We start from the raw sequence: 17,191 nt of genomic DNA on the forward strand, positions 1-17,191 counted from the left end.
AATAAGCATATCAGATGGGGAAACCACAAAGATGGTTAATTATTGCTATTGAGTCATCTAGTTTGGTATCTAGCTGAAATAACTGGAGAAGCAGAAGATAAGTGCTAACCTGCAGGACTCAACATAATTATGGGAGGTAGTCTACCTTTTTCTTTTGGGTTTTTTGCAACCCTCATGAGACAATTCAGTTATAGAAGTGCTGAGGGAATTAATTTGCATGAGTCATAAGGATAATGGCCATTGTAAAAAAAAAAGTGTCTGGAACTACACACACATTACCCTATGAATAATTACTGGCATGGACCTGTGCAGAGTCCCGTTGTGCCCAGGAGCATTGAGCTGAATACAGAGATACCATTATAAAAATAAAGATGTATCAAAAATAAAATAAAATGATCCCATTGGCACCAAGCAATAAAACATACAATAGCCTAGGAAGATAATTGAGGATTGTTTCACAATCTGAGAACTAAGGAGACAGACTCAGTTAAGCAAGATGTATTGGGGGAAAACATTTGGGCACAAAGTGGATTCTAAGAAGGGAAACTCTTTTGCATGAATTATTAGGAAAATTGTGTTCTTTAGTCAAGGCACATAAATTTGCAATGGGGACAAGTAATTCAGGACAGGTACTTGCTTACCATTTCCTTGCTTAATCTTTATGCTGCCAATAAGCCAGGAAACTTGAGCTCCAGACCTATTCCCTAGTAGAATCTGTCTTTATTATACAGGCACAATAATTATAGCGAAGGTGAGTGGCATTTTCAGCAACTGCTCATAATAAAGTCAGAAAACTATGCCACAAAAAATTCAACAAGACACTTGACCCATCCAGATGAAATCTGACATACAGAAAAACTGCCTTGTGTGGATTATATGTTGGCTAAATTTCAGAAACTTCTGATGAAGAATGGCTGAATTACAGCAGTTTTTAAAGGTTTGCTTTGAACTACATGCCTTCATACTGTTTGCAGTCAAAGTTCTGTCATCCTAAAACATAACTTAAGGTTCCTTATTTGTCAGTTTATATCAGGGGTGCACAATATTGGCCCACCAGCTGCTGTTGGACTACAACTCTCATTATCCCCAGCCACAGTGGTCAATAGTTTGGGATGATGGAAATTGTAGCCCAAACAATAACTGGTGGGCCAAAGTTGTGCAACCCTGGTTCAGATTATGTCAAAAATTCAAGGATATTACAAACGTTCCTTCTAGCTGGTTTAGTGAAAATTCACTATATTGCTAAAGTTAAACATTTCAAAGCTCCTATATTACACTAGTCTTTTAACATATTTGCAGATAGGGAAGGAGAACTGATGAATCTGTGATGTGTTCCTGCGTGTGCATGCGCACACACGTGTGAATATGTTGCTTAGTGCTTATGTATGACATGTGGGTGTATGACGTGTGGTGCAATATATATGGGGGCGGGGGTTGTATAAGTGTGCTACAGCCAACATTCACAAGTGATGTATGTTTAAGATGTTATATCTTAATGCTCTGGCACAAGTTTGTGCACAGTGTGTTGCAATATTTGTGTGCCATGTTATGTGGTGCAGTGCATATTTATATGAGATGTGTTGTGTGCATGTGATTTGCTGCTGCATACTGCATCACATGTTGCAAGGTATGCTTGCACACTGCTGCACTTATCTGTGTGTTGTTGATGTACTCGCTGTGGCACACATTTGTGCATGCCATGTGTGCTTGCATGTGGCATGAACATCAGTGTACTACGATGTATGTATGCATATGGTGGTATTTGCATATGTTGCAGCGTGTGTGATGCACACTGAAGTGCAAACTGATGTATGGCATGCTTCTGTTCAGAAGAGGTATATTTCAACCTAGGCACAGCAGTCAGACATGTTATTCCACATCTGCAGTCTGAAGTGGTACTGCAATGTTATGGTTTCTCTGAACTCTTTCATTGGCTCTTTTATGGGTGAACCTTAACTTCTAAAAGAAAACGTTCAATGATTATAACTTGGATGGAATTCACAGACTTATGCTTACAGTACATTTAAGTTACTTTCACACTCTCTAGCAGATCCTTTTATTAGTAATCCTGCTCCACACCCTGCATTTTAACTAGTTATTCAGGATATGGGCTTAGCATGAGAAACCTCTAGTCCATCTGCCCCCTTTTTATGTTCACTTGCATGATTCCTAAGAATAATGCTTCTGATAGTCTTACATTTGCCAGCTTTGGCTTTGTCACATGAACCCTGGCTTAATTGTTTTAACAAACTAATGATACAATCCTAACTATATAGTTGTGAGTAAATCTAGTAGATATCTAACAACTCTCCCAATCCTGCACAATATAAAATTGCATGGAATAGTGCCTCACAGCCATTCCCAAACAGTATGAACACATGTTGAATGAATAAGTATCACCTAAGGACAGCTTCACCTGTTACAGGAAGTACTGATAACTATACATTTATAGGGAGATGTTCAAACACCAGGTTCGTACTCTGGAGTGCTCCTGGATCCCAAACTCTCCCTGATTTCTCAGGTTAAGGTGCGCTTTATCAGGAGTGCTTTTTATCAGCTTTGGTGGATATGCCAGATAAGTCCATTTCTGGAGACAAATGACCTTAAAACGGTGGTACATATGCTGGTAACCTCTAGGCTTGACTACTGTAATGCACTCTACGTGGGGCTGCCTTTGTATGTAGTTTGGAAACTACAACTGGTACAGAATGAGGCAGACAGATTGGTCTCTGGGTTTACCCGAAGGGACCATATAACACTGATTCTAAAAGAACTGCAATGGCTGCCAATAGGTTTCCAAATGAAATACAAAGTGCTGGTTATTACCTATAAATCCCTTAACTGCTTAGGTCCAGGGTGCTTAAGAGAGTGCCTTCTCTGTCGTGAACCCTGTTGCCTATTAAGATCATCTGGAGAGGTCTGGTTATGGTTGCTGCCAATTCGTTTGGTGTTGACTCGGGACTAGGCCTTCTCTGTGGCTACCCCAGGGCTTTGGAATGCACTCCCTGCTGAAATAAGAGAATCTCCTTCTCTGTTTGTTTTTAGGAGGACCCTGAAGACCCTAATTTTTAAATTTTAATGTGTTTTAATCTATTGTGATCTTTATGTGTTTTATGAATTTTAAATGTCTTATATTTTATATTATGTTTTAATCTGCACACCACCAAGAGGTTTCTATATTATGAGGTATAGAAATCAAATGAAATAAAATAAAATATGGGAATTTATGAATTTCCACATGAGAGATACATGAGCTCCAGAAAGCAGCAAAGTTCACAAATCTCCCACAAAGGAAATGTGAGTGTTCCCTCTTTGTATATGACCCAGGAGTGCAAAGAGCAGATGTGTGAATCTGTTTCTCAGCACTTCCTAAACATGTGAAGACCTCTCAGGACTTCATTGTAGCTCTCCTGCTGCTGGCCCTCAGGAACCCCCTTCAAAGTCTTCTCTCAATCCCTGTTGGGATAAAGCTTATGCCAGCTTCAGTCAGTGCCTCTCTCTCTCTCATAACAGCTATCACTCTCCTCAGCCAACATTCGACTTCAACCTCCAGCCGCAGCCAAGCTCCCTACACCCCTGGTTGCTGGATTTTGATACTTTAGAATGTAGGTGGAGAAATTGGCAAATGAGGTTCAATGTTTGCAAGTGTAAAGTGATGCACATTGGGATGAAAAACCCCAAATTCATGTATACACTGTTGGGATCTAAGCTGTCAGTACTGTTCCCCCTAAGGCGTGAGCATGTGCGCGCGCTCACAAGTTTTTGGATGTCCGCTCAGTTCATTTTAGATCGCGCTCAGGTTGAATCTGGAAGGCCCTATTCTGAATGCAGGTGCGCACACACTGCCTTGATACTGCCACCCAGAACTCATTCCGCACAGAGATGAAAAAAACTGGAGGGACCACTGGCTGTCAGTGACTGACCAGGAAAGGGATCTTGGGGTCGTGGTGGACAGCTCATTCAAAGTGTTGACTCAATGTGAGGCAGCTGTGAAACAGGCCAATTCTATGCTAGGGATAATTAGGAAGGGGATTGAAAATAAAACTGCTAATATTATAATGCCCTTATTCAAAACTATGGTGTGGCCACACTTGGAGTACTGAATACAATTCTGGTCACCATATCTACAGAAGGACATTGTAGAACTGGGAAAGGTGCAGAAGAGGGCAACCAAGATGATCAGGGGCCTAGAGCACCTTCCTTATGAGGCAAGGCTACAACACCTGAGGCTTTTTAGTTTAGATAAAAGATTATTGAGGGGAGACATGATAGAGGTCTATAAAATCATGCATGGGGTGGAGAAAGTGGATAGAGAGAAAACTTTCAACCTCTCACACAACACTAGAACCAGGGGTCATCCCATGAAACTGATTGCCAGAAAATTTAGGACCAACCAATGGAAGTACTTTTTCACACAATGCATAATCAACTTGTGGAATTCTCTGCCACATGATGTGGTGACAGCCAACAACCTGGATGGCTTTAAGAGGGGTTTAGATAAGAGAGAAGAGGAGAGTTGGTCAGGAGAGGAGAGCTGGTCCTGTGGTAGCAAGCATGACTTATCCCCGTAGCTAATCAGGGTCTGCCCTGGTTGCATATGAATGGGAGACTTGATATGTGAGCACTGCAAGATCTTCCTCTCAGGGGATGAAGCCGCTCTGGGAAGAGCAGAAGGTTCCCAGTTCCCTCCCTGGCTTCTCCAAGATAGGGCTGAGAGAGATTCCTGCCTGCAACCTTGGAGAAGCCACTGCCAGTCTGTGAAGACAATACTGAGCTAGATAGACCAATGGTCTGACTCAGTATATGGCAGTTTCCTATGTTCCTATAACTTCATGGAAAAAAGGTCTATCAATGACTACTAGTCTAAGGGCTATAGGCCACCTTCAGCCTCAGAGGCAGGATGCCTCTGAATACCAGTTGCAGGGGAGTAACAGCAGGAGAGAGGGCATGCCCTCAACTCCTGCCTGTAGGCTTCCAGCGGCATCTGGTGGGCCACTGTGTGAAACAGGATGCTAGACTAGATGGACCTTGGGCCTGATCCAGCAGGGCTGTTCTTACCGGATGTTGGAATCTCACACACAAACAAACACTCCCTCCCAGGACCTACAGTGGGTTGGAGAGAAGCATGCTGAAGAGAAGGCTAGACTAGAGCACTATAGGCCGACACAAATAGTTGTCTACATGCCATTTTTCACAGAGAAAAGTATTCAAACATATTATTGCCCCATCAACAGTTTGAATGGAACACTCCAGGAAAAACCGTGCCACGTGATTCTATTGATCACATTGGTGAGCAGCTCTGGCTGCTCGGGGACACAAGATCTCCTGCAGCTAAAACTCCGAAGACGGCACAAACAAAAGCCAGGGAGATATATTTGGGTCTCATACTAGAGACACATAAAACATCCTGAGTGCTTTAATCATTAACCTCTGTGCTATAAATTTCTGTCTCTTCATTGTGAAAAGGGGTATCAAAGAGTACAGTGAGGCAACAGCTATATTACTTTCACTATGTTCCACACACTAAAAAAACCCACTACTTTTTAAAGGAGTGGCTAGTCAACTCATTTTAGCTACTTGAGTTTCAGCTTGCACAAAACTCAGCAAAGGGCATGGCAGCGACACAAACATTCATCTTTTTCACCTTGAAATATTAAGATTTTCAAAGTGCTTGGTTCTAGGCTTCCAGCCTGTTTTCAAGAGAAACGCAAATAGTTCTCAAATTGCTACATTTAGAAACATTTAACAATTCATAGCATTTCTTAAATCTGAACCCCATGTAATTAAACTGTGAGAAAGAACTCATTAAGAGAACCAAACCCATTCCTCACACAATTGTCGTGAAACAAAATCTTGAGAGTGCTAAAGAAAAAGAACTCATGTGACTTTATTCAGACAGAAGACTAGAGCTGCATGGACAAGCACATTTCCAAATCTCAAGTGGGGCTGCTTAGTTGTGAACATAAGTCTGGAACGCCAGCTGAGAGGAAAAGCTGCTGACGGAAGGAGGGCAACGCAGAGGTGGTAGGCAGAAGAGGCTTCAGCACCCATTCAAATTATCCCCCTCCCAACATGATTTTGGAACAGAGACATGGAGCAGATGGGACCCTAGCTAAATGGCAGAGCATCTGCTTTGAAGATCCCAGGTTCAATCCCTGGGATCTCTAGGTAGGGCTGGGAAAGGCTCCTGCCTGCAACTTGGGAGAGCCACTGCCAGGCAGCATAGACAGGACTGAGCACGATGGACCTATGGTCCATCTTGGTATAAAGCAGCATCCTATGTTCTTAAGAACCAGAGTTTGGAAATGCAAGCTTCCTTCCAGATACACAGCCTTCATACCAAAAATTCTAGCAGTTTGCATCCATATCAGCCCTTGACAACTGTGAAATCAAAGAAGCCATTTATGATGGCTTTACTCATGCCAGAGTAAATGATTAAAATTGAGAACATGCCAACTAAAGCACATCCCCATTTAAGGACTCACACCTCCAGATACCAGCTACCTTCAGCCTCCCTGGAAAGCAACTGCCCAGAGCGCGAAGTGCTTTGCAAGATTAGGCTTCAAGGTTAAATGCAGTTCCTTCATTTAAACAGCATAAGGAGAGGGAGGAGTTAACCCAAAGCCCAGAGGCGTTTAGATATGTAAACAAGCTGTAGGAGCACCACTTGTAAAAACAAAGAAGCAACACACACGCGCACACACACACACACACACACACACACAGGAGTTCAATCAGTCATATGACTATCATCTGATGACTGTACCCTTGAAAACATGGTCAAGAAAGTGATTAACAGCATAATATACAATCCAGTTAAGACCCATCGTAGGACTCAAGAGTAAAGGAATAAAAAATAGAAATAAAAACTGGATAAAATAGAATAAGAAATAGAAATAGAAACAGGATTTCTACTGCAGCAACACAACCAAAAGCACCTCTGCAACAACCAGACCAAACAATGAACCAATACCATCACAGTGTACATGAACGCCTGGTATCAGACACAGGCCCTGGCTGGGCTAAATTCTATGGCAGTGGCCCTTTAGCCTTAGCATATTGGAAAATGCTAGTGCATTTAAGTACAGTACATATAAGTATAGTACAGCTTTACTTGTGGTGGTAATACAAAACTAGCACAGGTGATATAGTAAGAGCAGAAGTGTGGGTTAGGTTCTTAGATTAGCAGAACTCAAGACGTCCCAATCCCCAAAGGAAAGATTATGTAATTCATATCTGATAATGACCCATGAGTCTCCTGTAGCAATTCACACATTCTAATGAACAACAAGAGTGAAACATACCTGGGTCCATATGCCTGGGGTTATTTCGAAGTCCATTTGGTCGTTTCTGCATGTTTGAAAAACAAGAATGAGAGACTTGATTTAAACAAACCAACATTTGCAATCAATCACTACTCCCTATTATTATTTGTGCTTGCACTCTGGCAGCTCACTAAGCAAAGTTGATTAAGAAGTCAGTCTCAACTTTCAAGCAAGGATTAACTATATTATGTAAAAAAAAAAATTCCACTATTTCTAAAATGCATTCTCAACATATAACAGATAATATTTTACAAGTGTCAACCAGTGGGAACCACTAAACATTAAGGGTAACGCTTCTCAGCCTGAGGAACTACCCATCATTAAAGGTCACTGAAGAATTCACCTGCATAGAGAACTAAGGGCCAAAGCAGCCATAACATTATCTAGTTTGGGGTTCCCCCCACCTTTAAAAATAGCAGCAGCAGGAATGGCAGATCTGTATCAGGATCATGGTGCAGGAGTCGAGACTATTCAACCCTTTAATTCTGCACTGTTTCCTTGGCAAAAATCACCACCCACCCCTCCCCAAAGCCTGTGTTGTTTGCCCCTGAATGTGACAACCTCTGCAAGACATCTTCAGGGGCAAACAACTGTAATCAAAGCAATCAATCAAAGTTTATTAGGGTCTATGACCAGAACACACACACAACAATGCGCTGGTGATCCTTGTCAATAGAATGTGCGGAGGACAGGGAGAATAGCAGCTTGTCATATGTGTGATAGCAAGGCCTCACAGCCACTTGAGGGGGGAAATGTATTTTTAAAAGTCATCTATTTTCTATGGAGAAAAAAACATTTTGCATGTTTGTTCTTGGAGCATTACCTTACTGTATTTTTCACAATTTATTTCCTAATTTGCATACAACTGAAGCCACCTTTTTCTTAAAAGCAGGACTTCAAAAGCCCTGGTTTTCATTTCAATAAGGCTCCACCTGACCACATAAAAGCATAGGAAGCTATTTCAAATGCATTTATTATAAAAAGTAATTTCTACTCACTTTTAAGTTCCTTGCTAAAGTGGCAGAAATGAGCTGCAATTTTGAGCAAGATCAGGGGCCCTTGCTATTTTGGAACTATCTGAAAATAGCCTGCAAAAGTCATTCAGAAGAGCCAATTTCTTTGAAAAAAACTGTATATAAATCTCTGTCATCAGATTGGGAGGAAGGGAAAAGAACAGTAGCTTATAATCAGGCTAAATGCTGTCTTCATCTGACCTGTGTTAGTTTTCAAACTGAATTGTGGTTAACTTGTCTGCAATTGTATATGGCTTGTTTATAACTCAGACAATGCCATGGAATGTGCATACTGACAGCAGGCCACCTTAAAACAGCTTATGCGATAAACCTCATATTTTAGAGCAGCTATATTTTACACTGTAAGTAGCTTTCTAAACATAGCTATGGAAGAATAATGCTGGAAGATTAACACTTCACTTGGGAACATCAGTGCCCACAGTCAGAACTTGGGCTAAAGTATAAAATGCAAATAGTGCCTCCCCCCAATGCTAATAGATATAAAATTTACCTTTGCTTCCACTTTCTACCTTTGCCACTTTAACCCCAGGCGAAAGTTGTCAGGATGTACAGCTAATGAACTGATCCATTTAAAAATGCAACAACACATAGTGGCCCACACTCTCTGCAGCCTTACAAGGGTGTCCTCACAAGGAGCCAAGACACTAGCTGTGTTGCAGACTTGCTTTGCAGCACAGTATGTGGGACAGGGGATCGGGAACTTATTTTCTCTTCACTCCCCTCCCCAACAAAAGTCCTGTACACTATCAAGAATATGTCCCTGAAGGCTGTGCAACCCTCTGACAGTGAACAAGGCTTTTGCATGGAGGAGAGAGAAGCAAACTTCTTCCCGATCCATCTCCCTGCATGTTGCACTGTGGAACAACACTGCAATATTCATTCATTCATTCATTCATTCGATTTCTATACTGCCCTTCCAAAAATGGCTCAGGGCAGTTTACACAGAGAAATAACAAACAAATAAGGTGGCTCCCTGTCCCCAAAGGGCTCACAATCTAAAAAGAAACATAAGATAGACACCAGCAACAGTCACTGGAGGTACTGTGCTGCGGGTGGATAGGGCCAGTTACTCTCCCCCTGCTAAATAAAGAGAATCACCATGTTAAAAGGTGCCTCTTTGCCAGGTTAGCAAGGGTCAATACTACTAGAGTCCTGGCTCTCTGTGTGGGGTGGAGATTTTGCTTTGCACGCATAAGGCTGCATCGAATGTGGGCCATTACTTTTTTTTCAAGGGACAATTTGTTGTCTTTTAATGTTATCTCAGACTATCACTTGAGACATGCCAACCATCCTGTGTAATGATAGGGCCAGCTCTGGCAAGGCCTCTTCTACAGAAGGCTATGAAGCTTTGGTTCTCTGAAATAAGCAACATCCATGAGCCCCAATTCAGCAACACAAAATCAAATGTAAGGAATGTCATATGCAAGTGAAGATTCGGGTAAACAGAGTGCAACACTATACAACAGTCATATCAAACATACTATCTTATGTTTCCTTTTTAGATTGTGAGCCCTTTGGGGACGGGGAGCCATTTTTATTTATTTGTAAACCACTTGGTGAACCTTTGTCGAAAGGCGGTATATAAATGTTTGTCATATTTGTATTCGTATACTGCAATGAACTTCTCCCTATTTCTTGGAGCTCTGTAAACAGCTATGCTTAACATTCAGATTATGCAATCTCTTCAAAAAACACAGAGCAGTCATATATCCCTACATGCTTAGGCTCCAGGCCAAATCCATAAATAATTGTGCAGACCTTGCTAACTGATTGTACTGCTGAATAGATCATAATTTACACACACAAACACCACCCTGAACCTCAGTCTTAGCAAACAAAGTGCCATACAGGTGAAGAACTGAGTGCCCAATACCAGTTGCCTCATCCTTCTATGGCCTTCAGAGTTTATTACTTATTAACTTCCTCAGGGCTAGTTAACACAAGAGCTTTTGAGGACATGGAAACTCCCAACTGTAGCCATTGTGGGTGTGACACCCCCACTGCAATCCTGCTATTGTTTGTCTATTTTGTAGAACAATCTTTTTCTATTTCATGTGTCAGTGACATCATCGCTAGATGCATATCACTGTTTTAAAGAGAATGGAATAACATGGGCAATGCTGTCAGACAAAGCATTTATTCTTCTACTTCTATGATCCAAGAATTCTGAGAACCAATTTAATTTGTTCAGGGATTAATTGTCAATTCCCAGTAAGCCTCCTGTGTTGCCACTTCACCAGAGAATTAATGGTAGATGCTGCTTAGAAATAAATCTACACTTCTGAGAAAACCTTAAGATTCCAATTTCACATAACATCTTTTCAAGTGTAAGGAAAGTACACTCCAAAAATTGTAAGTACTGCTCTTAATCATAAGAGATATTAAAACAATGAGCAGTTAAATGAATGAGGTCCAAGCAGCTGTTTCATGATCTACATATAACAGTCTCTTATTTTTCACAGCAGTATAAAGAAATAAAAGATAATCAACACATTTTTCTGCTGATTAAAAAAAAAAAATCTTTGTCAAGCCAAGAAATGCAATTTTAGGCTCCTTTCAACAAATGTACCAAGATAATCTCATCAATACTATCTCATTGTACTTATGCCCATTGACCCTAACTGTTATCTTTCTGTCTCAGTGTTAACGATTTCAATTCTATTGAAAGAATTCAGCTTCTTAAGTCAGCATTTGGCTGTACATTTTGCAACATGCAGGCTGAGAACTGCTGAAATCTATACTCATATATATTATGCTACAAGAATTCAGACCACTTTGCAATATTTCTATTAAATCATGTGGTGGCTGATAATCTTGAATTTAAAGAGAATCCCCTTACTTGGTTTGTGCTCATGTCTTGAACACCAGGAAATTTTGAAGAAAATGAAGCTAATTCCTGTAAGTTATGACAAATGAAAAGCACTACGCAACTAAGGTTAAGAATATTTTGAGTTTCATTGCTTTTAATGGGAGAGTTACACACTTGCTTAACTTCCCACCATGGAAATCAACAGGAGCTGAAAATGCTTAATCTTGAGTAGACTGGGGCTTTTGCTGCTCTTTTTTAATTCAGGAAGAGTTCAAGCACGAAAGCCTGAATGGCTTCGGCAATCACAGTACTGACTGCCGGAAAGAGTCTTATCATGCTACTGCAAATACATACAGAATCCAAGACATTTTAAATCACTCACAAATAAATGTCACACACACACACACACACACACACACACACAGAGGACACTTACCACATGTTTCATGGTCCCATGTTCTGAAACAAAAGTAAAAATTGGCATGGTCAGTAACGTTTGCTTCGTTCAATAAAAATCCCTAGCTGTGTGGTATGGTGAGAGTACACGGAACTGCTTTGTTTTGCTAGCTGATACCTGTTTTATGCTCCAACAGCCCTGGGGCACAGCTAGTTATTTTGCAAACTGTGTTCACTTAGTTTTATTGGCTCAAGTTAAGCAGTGCTGAGAGGCTATAATGGCTTCCAATTTGTGTTCAAGTTTGTGACATGTACTTTCCAATCCCCTAAACTTTCTCAATAGTGAGATGACATTACAAACTTACATAAGTTCAGCATTTCATATTGAAAAAACTGCACTGCAGAACTTGAATCCAAACTTCTGTCAAATGCATGTCAGTTCTGTATGGATTAAATCAAATGTAACTTTATTTCTTCCCTAGAAAAAAAATACACGTGGAAATACGCTGCAATTTTGTGTCCTGAATGTTTTCCATGAGGATTTTGCATGCAGATGACACATGTACTTTATGGGTGTGCTTCCAAGGAAAGAAGGACACCGATAACATATACTGAAATTTCTCTTCTCTTAAATCTAGAAAAGCAATACAAACTGAATGATGAGAAGTCCATGGGCTATTCCTCATGTGCACAGTTGACTGCAGAAAATGTGTATATGGGATTAGTTGCATATGTGAATGTGCCATCACACCATACACCACACCACACCATGGGTAGAGTGTTCATATCATTTCAGATCACCTCCAGGACAATGGCACTGTGGTGCTGGCGCAAGAGCTGGCTTAGTTGCACTGAAGCTGGTGAGTGCTCAAGAGCAGTGCTGTACTATAGGACCCTTGTGCAAAAGTTCCCATTGAAATGAATGAGGCATGCCACCACTGCACAATGGCAAGCATGTTTGTGGCAGCACAACACTAGTCTGGAACACAATCCCAAGACTTAGCACAACTAGCACAACACTTTTGAGTTAGTGTACAGTCTTCCTGCAAGAGGTTAATTGCTCTGGTTATAGTTAATTCTGCAAACCTAAAGGGGCTTTGAACTTGTGTTTCTCAAACAATAGCTTCCTAAGGTGGGGGGTGGGGGTCATCAAGTCTATGATGTGGCAAAGACAAAAAGTCAAGAATTCCACTGAGTCTGCCTGAGTTGTTGCATACACAACAAAAATAGTTCTTTGGATCCCAGTTAATATTTTCAAAAGAGTTTGTTCACAACATTCAGTCTTAAGTCATCAGCTGTTGAGTAAGCAAGCATCATACATTCATGTGTAAACTAGCCCCAACTTCAACATTATAAGTACAGCAATTTGTATTTCAGTTCTCAGAACTGGAACCTGAAATCAACACTTTGATTTATGGACTGCCTTGTTCTCCTGTGTATGGATTTCTTCTTTAGAGGGAGTAAAATCTCTGTGTGGCAAATTATTTGTGGCAAAATGGAATACTGACCAAGTTGCCATACAAGAAAGGTGGACATTTCTCAAAAACCAAATTTAAAGCTTTTTGTTTGCAAAGATTTCTAGTATTATTGTAAAACTTTGAATTTGGAGAATTTGTGTAAATAAAAGAAAGGTTTGCAGTGCTGAGCCAAAAGTTCTCCCATGAGAACTTTTGGCTCAAATTTGGGGGGGCCTTGAGACATGAAATCAGGACATTGCAGCAACTCACGAGGAGACCTCCGACTGGGAGGCTGAAAAGCAGCCTCCCAGCCAGGGGTCTCTCCAGCATGCCCTGCACGCTCACACAGGTCATGCTGGAGCTTCCAGGGGATGCGCAGCCCCCGATCCTCGCAGCCCCCGCCAGCTCCGTAACGGAGCCAGCAGTTGTGTGGGCAGCTGATCCGACAACCCAAAGCAGACTGCCTGCTCCTCTGCGGGAAGAGCAGGCTAAGCCCGCTCTCCCCGCTAACCCCCTTATGGCTCTTCTCACTTATTGTGAGAAGAGCCTCATTTTTTTAAATTGTAAACCGCACAGAGATTAGTATATGACACGGTATAGAAATGTGCCAAACAAATAATAAATAAAATTACAGGTTGAGTATCCCTTATCGGGACATCCGAAATAATCCCAAATCCGGAAACCACGCCAAAACAACAACAACAACACGCCTCAGCTCACTCGCTCGCAGATTCCCAATTTTGCTGCTATTAAACATGCAGTCAAAATTTACTTATTTCAGTAGGCTGCACACATCTCATCCCCTTCTTGTCCACCTGGGACATTTCTCCCCTGGTTCCATCGTCCCAACCCCACTCCCTACTTGCCTCCCCTGCACTGCCTCCCCCCACTGTGGCTCTGGGATCCCCACACAACCCACCTACATTTGCAACCACCAAGTTCTCTTCTTCAAGGGGTGGCTGCAGATCCCACAAGAAAAGACACAAAGGCTCCTTCCTCGGGAGAGGGGCCAGAAGGGAAGGCACCCATGTCGAATGTTTCCCAGTCACCTCTCTAGGAACCTGGATTCCCTCAGGTTAAACCTTACACTGGCCTTCCCCTGGCAGGAGGCAGGAAAGGTGGCTCCTCCATCCCTGCCTTGCAAGAGAAAGCAAATATTCCAAAATCCAGAAAAATCTAAAATCCAGAACACTTCCGGTCCCTAGCAGTCCGGATAAAGGATACTCAGCCTGTATTTATCAAACTTTTGTTCGAGTTAGAATTCAAAAACCTTTATTTTTCATGAAGAGGAGACTTCTTTTGAAGGAGTGTGTGTGCTATTGCTATGGGCTATGCTATTGTTATGGGCGGTGCTGTTCCATCAGTCAGTGGTTTACTTTTAGTTTTGGCATGGTTTGGCCACTAACGACAAATGCTAAATAATGGGCAATCAAGGCCTGTTGGTTGGGACAGTCAATAGGGGAGGAAATGGGGTGCACCTAGTGTGAATGTAGAGTATGTAAAAGGGGAAGTTTTGTATGTGGCCAGAGCAAAGAGGAGGAGTTTTGTTGAGGGGTGAGAAAGCCAGAAACCCACGGAAACCTACTGGAACTAGCTTATAGATCTTAGAAGTGCTAGAACTGCTGTTCCGAAGGATTAGTATTACTTGTCTGAAAGGCTATTTGCATTATAACAAACCCTTATATAACAAACCCTTACATAACGTCAATTTTTCAAGAACAGAACTGGCTGCCAATATGTTCCTGAGCAAAACATGAAATGCTGGTTATTACCTATAAAGCCCTCAATGGCTTGGGTCCAGGATACTTAAACAACTACCTTCTCTGTCATGAACCCTGTCACCTGCTAAGATCATCTGGAGACGTCCAGTTATGGTTTACATTGGCTCATTTAGTGGAGACTCAGCCTTCTCTATGGCTGCCACAGAGCTTTGGAATATGCTCCCTGTCAAAATAAGAGCATCTCCTTCTATGTTTGCTTTTAGGAAGACCCTCAAGGCACATCTGATTTCTCATTTTAACTGAAATTAATTTTAAACTGTTTAATACGGATGTGTGAATCGATTCAGGTACAAATTGATCTGTACCTAAATCTAGCTGATTCAGGTGATTTGGAGACAGAACAAATTGCCCCTGTGGTCCATTGGCCAGATCCAGGTCTAAACAGAATTGTCCCAGATTCGATTTGAATCAATTCAAGATTCAGATTCCTCCTACCATTTCCCCCCAATTCCCAGCTTTCATTTCATTTAATTTTTTTTTTTTAAGCGAAGCTCTAGCCCTGTAGAAGTGGAGTTATGGAGCAAAATGTGTGGTCACTAATATTTATTTATTTATTTATTCATTCATACATACATACATACATACATACATACATACATACATACTTTTATATTTTATTTAACATACTTTTATACTATTTTTCAAGTGTTTGGATTCTTTGGTGTATAATTTCTCCTCAGTGAATCCCTATGAGGATTCATTACACACCTTCATTTCTTCTATTCATTTTGACTGTCTTTTCAACAGTGCTCACTGTCAACTGCCATGTGCCAACTATACCCCCATCCCACCTGCAAGGCAGTGGGGTACTACTCAGCTTATGTTCAAGGAATTTTTTCAAGTGTTTTGGAATCTTTGGTTTCCAATAACCTTGCCTCATAATGAATCCCCATGAGGATTCACTACACACCAAAGAGTCTAAACACCTCAAAAATTCCTAAAATATAAACTGAGTACCGAGTGGCTTGCGGGTTGGGGGACAGTAGTTGGTACATGGGATGCCACTAATTCCACCCACAAAGCAATGAGGTCAAAATGAATAGAAGAAATAAAGGTGTGTAATGAAGACACCAAGGAATCTATATGCTTAAGAAATTAAAAACATAAATAAACTGAGTACTCCAGTGTTTGTGTATGGGGGTGGAGTTGTAGCTGATGCATGGCAGCTGACAGTTAATGACAGTCAAAATGAACAGAAGAAATGAAGGTGTGCAACAAATCCTCATAGGGATTCATTATGTGGAAAACTTAGTATACACCAAAGAATCCAAATACTTGAAAAATAGTGACCGCACATTTTGCTCCATAATTCCACTTCTACAAGGGCTAGAGCTTAGCTTTTGAAAAAAATACCATGAAAGCTGTGGATCCCTGTTAGGATTAGGATAGGGCGACTTTGAATCCCTATTATTCCCTATGGTGGAAATATATAAAATCAGTAAAAGCTAAAGAAAATCATTAAGAAACAATCAAGTGTTCCGCTGTGATGAAATTTGGGTGGTAGGTGGCACCCATGGGGACCTACTCACCATCCAAATCTGGTGCCCCTAGGACCTTTATAAGTGGTCTGAATTGATCTGAATCCAAATAAAATCTAAAATCAAATCTGGGTTGATTTGGTGGGACAGATTCGGACACAAAACTGATTGAGGGTGATTCAATTTGGGCACAAATCGAATTGGAAAAAACAATTCGTGCACATCCCTACTTTTTCATTGTTTTTATCCCATGAGATTGGTTCAACTTTATATTCTGTTAAATTGTATTATTTGTTGTTACTCTGTTTTACATTTGTTGTGTTTCTAGGTGTATACATACCTAGAGATACACACATCAGGTGATATATAAATATGATAGATAGATAAAAACAATCTGAACAAAGTCAGGAAAAGAAGCCCAATTTCTCTGCTAGCCGCAATGGCTGCTGTCGTTTTTGGAAAAAGAATGCTGCATTAAAGACCAGCATTGCCTGCCAGTACAATTGCTTCTTCTCCTATACTCAATTTGTATACGTGTAATTGAAGAGACATTGCAAAACACACCCAAGAACTCTTCTCATTAAAAAAAACAAAAAACCTGACCCTACTGCTGAACTTGCCACCACTTATGGAAGTAAACAGTATGACACAATTTTATGCGGGGGAGATAAACATGCACACAGCTTTATATGGCCACTCCTATGAACAAAGTTCAATACTGAATCTTTTTTAAAAAATGTGTACTCAGAACAACATATATTCCAAGACTTGAGTAGACCCGCCTTTCATTTTGTTTGAATAGCTTATCATGAAATGAAGTACAACTCATACTATTTGGCAAAACAAATTAGGTAATGCACATCTCAGTCTGTTCCAGGCAGGTTTCCAGATGTTTTTCCTTTTCAGCTCTG

General features: G+C 41.0%; 1 protein-coding gene across 4 annotated transcripts in view; it reads right to left on the reverse strand.

Annotated features, from left to right (window-relative positions):
• VAV3 (vav guanine nucleotide exchange factor 3) overlaps positions 1 to 17,191 on the reverse strand; it is a 252,339-nt gene that overhangs the window by 64,503 nt on the left and 170,645 nt on the right. For all 4 annotated transcript variants that reach the window (XM_053247816.1, XM_053247819.1, XM_053247817.1 and 1 more), the window contains 2 exons: positions 11,605 to 11,627; positions 7,305 to 7,350 (listed from right to left, as the gene is read on the reverse strand). In XM_053247816.1, the coding sequence (XP_053103791.1) occupies positions 7,305 to 7,350; positions 11,605 to 11,627 (69 nt within the window). The remainder of the gene's footprint in view (positions 1 to 7,304; positions 7,351 to 11,604; positions 11,628 to 17,191) is intronic.

Source organism: Hemicordylus capensis, chromosome 4, assembly GCF_027244095.1.
Source record: "Hemicordylus capensis ecotype Gifberg chromosome 4, rHemCap1.1.pri, whole genome shotgun sequence".
NCBI lineage: Eukaryota > Metazoa > Chordata > Lepidosauria > Squamata > Cordylidae > Hemicordylus > Hemicordylus capensis.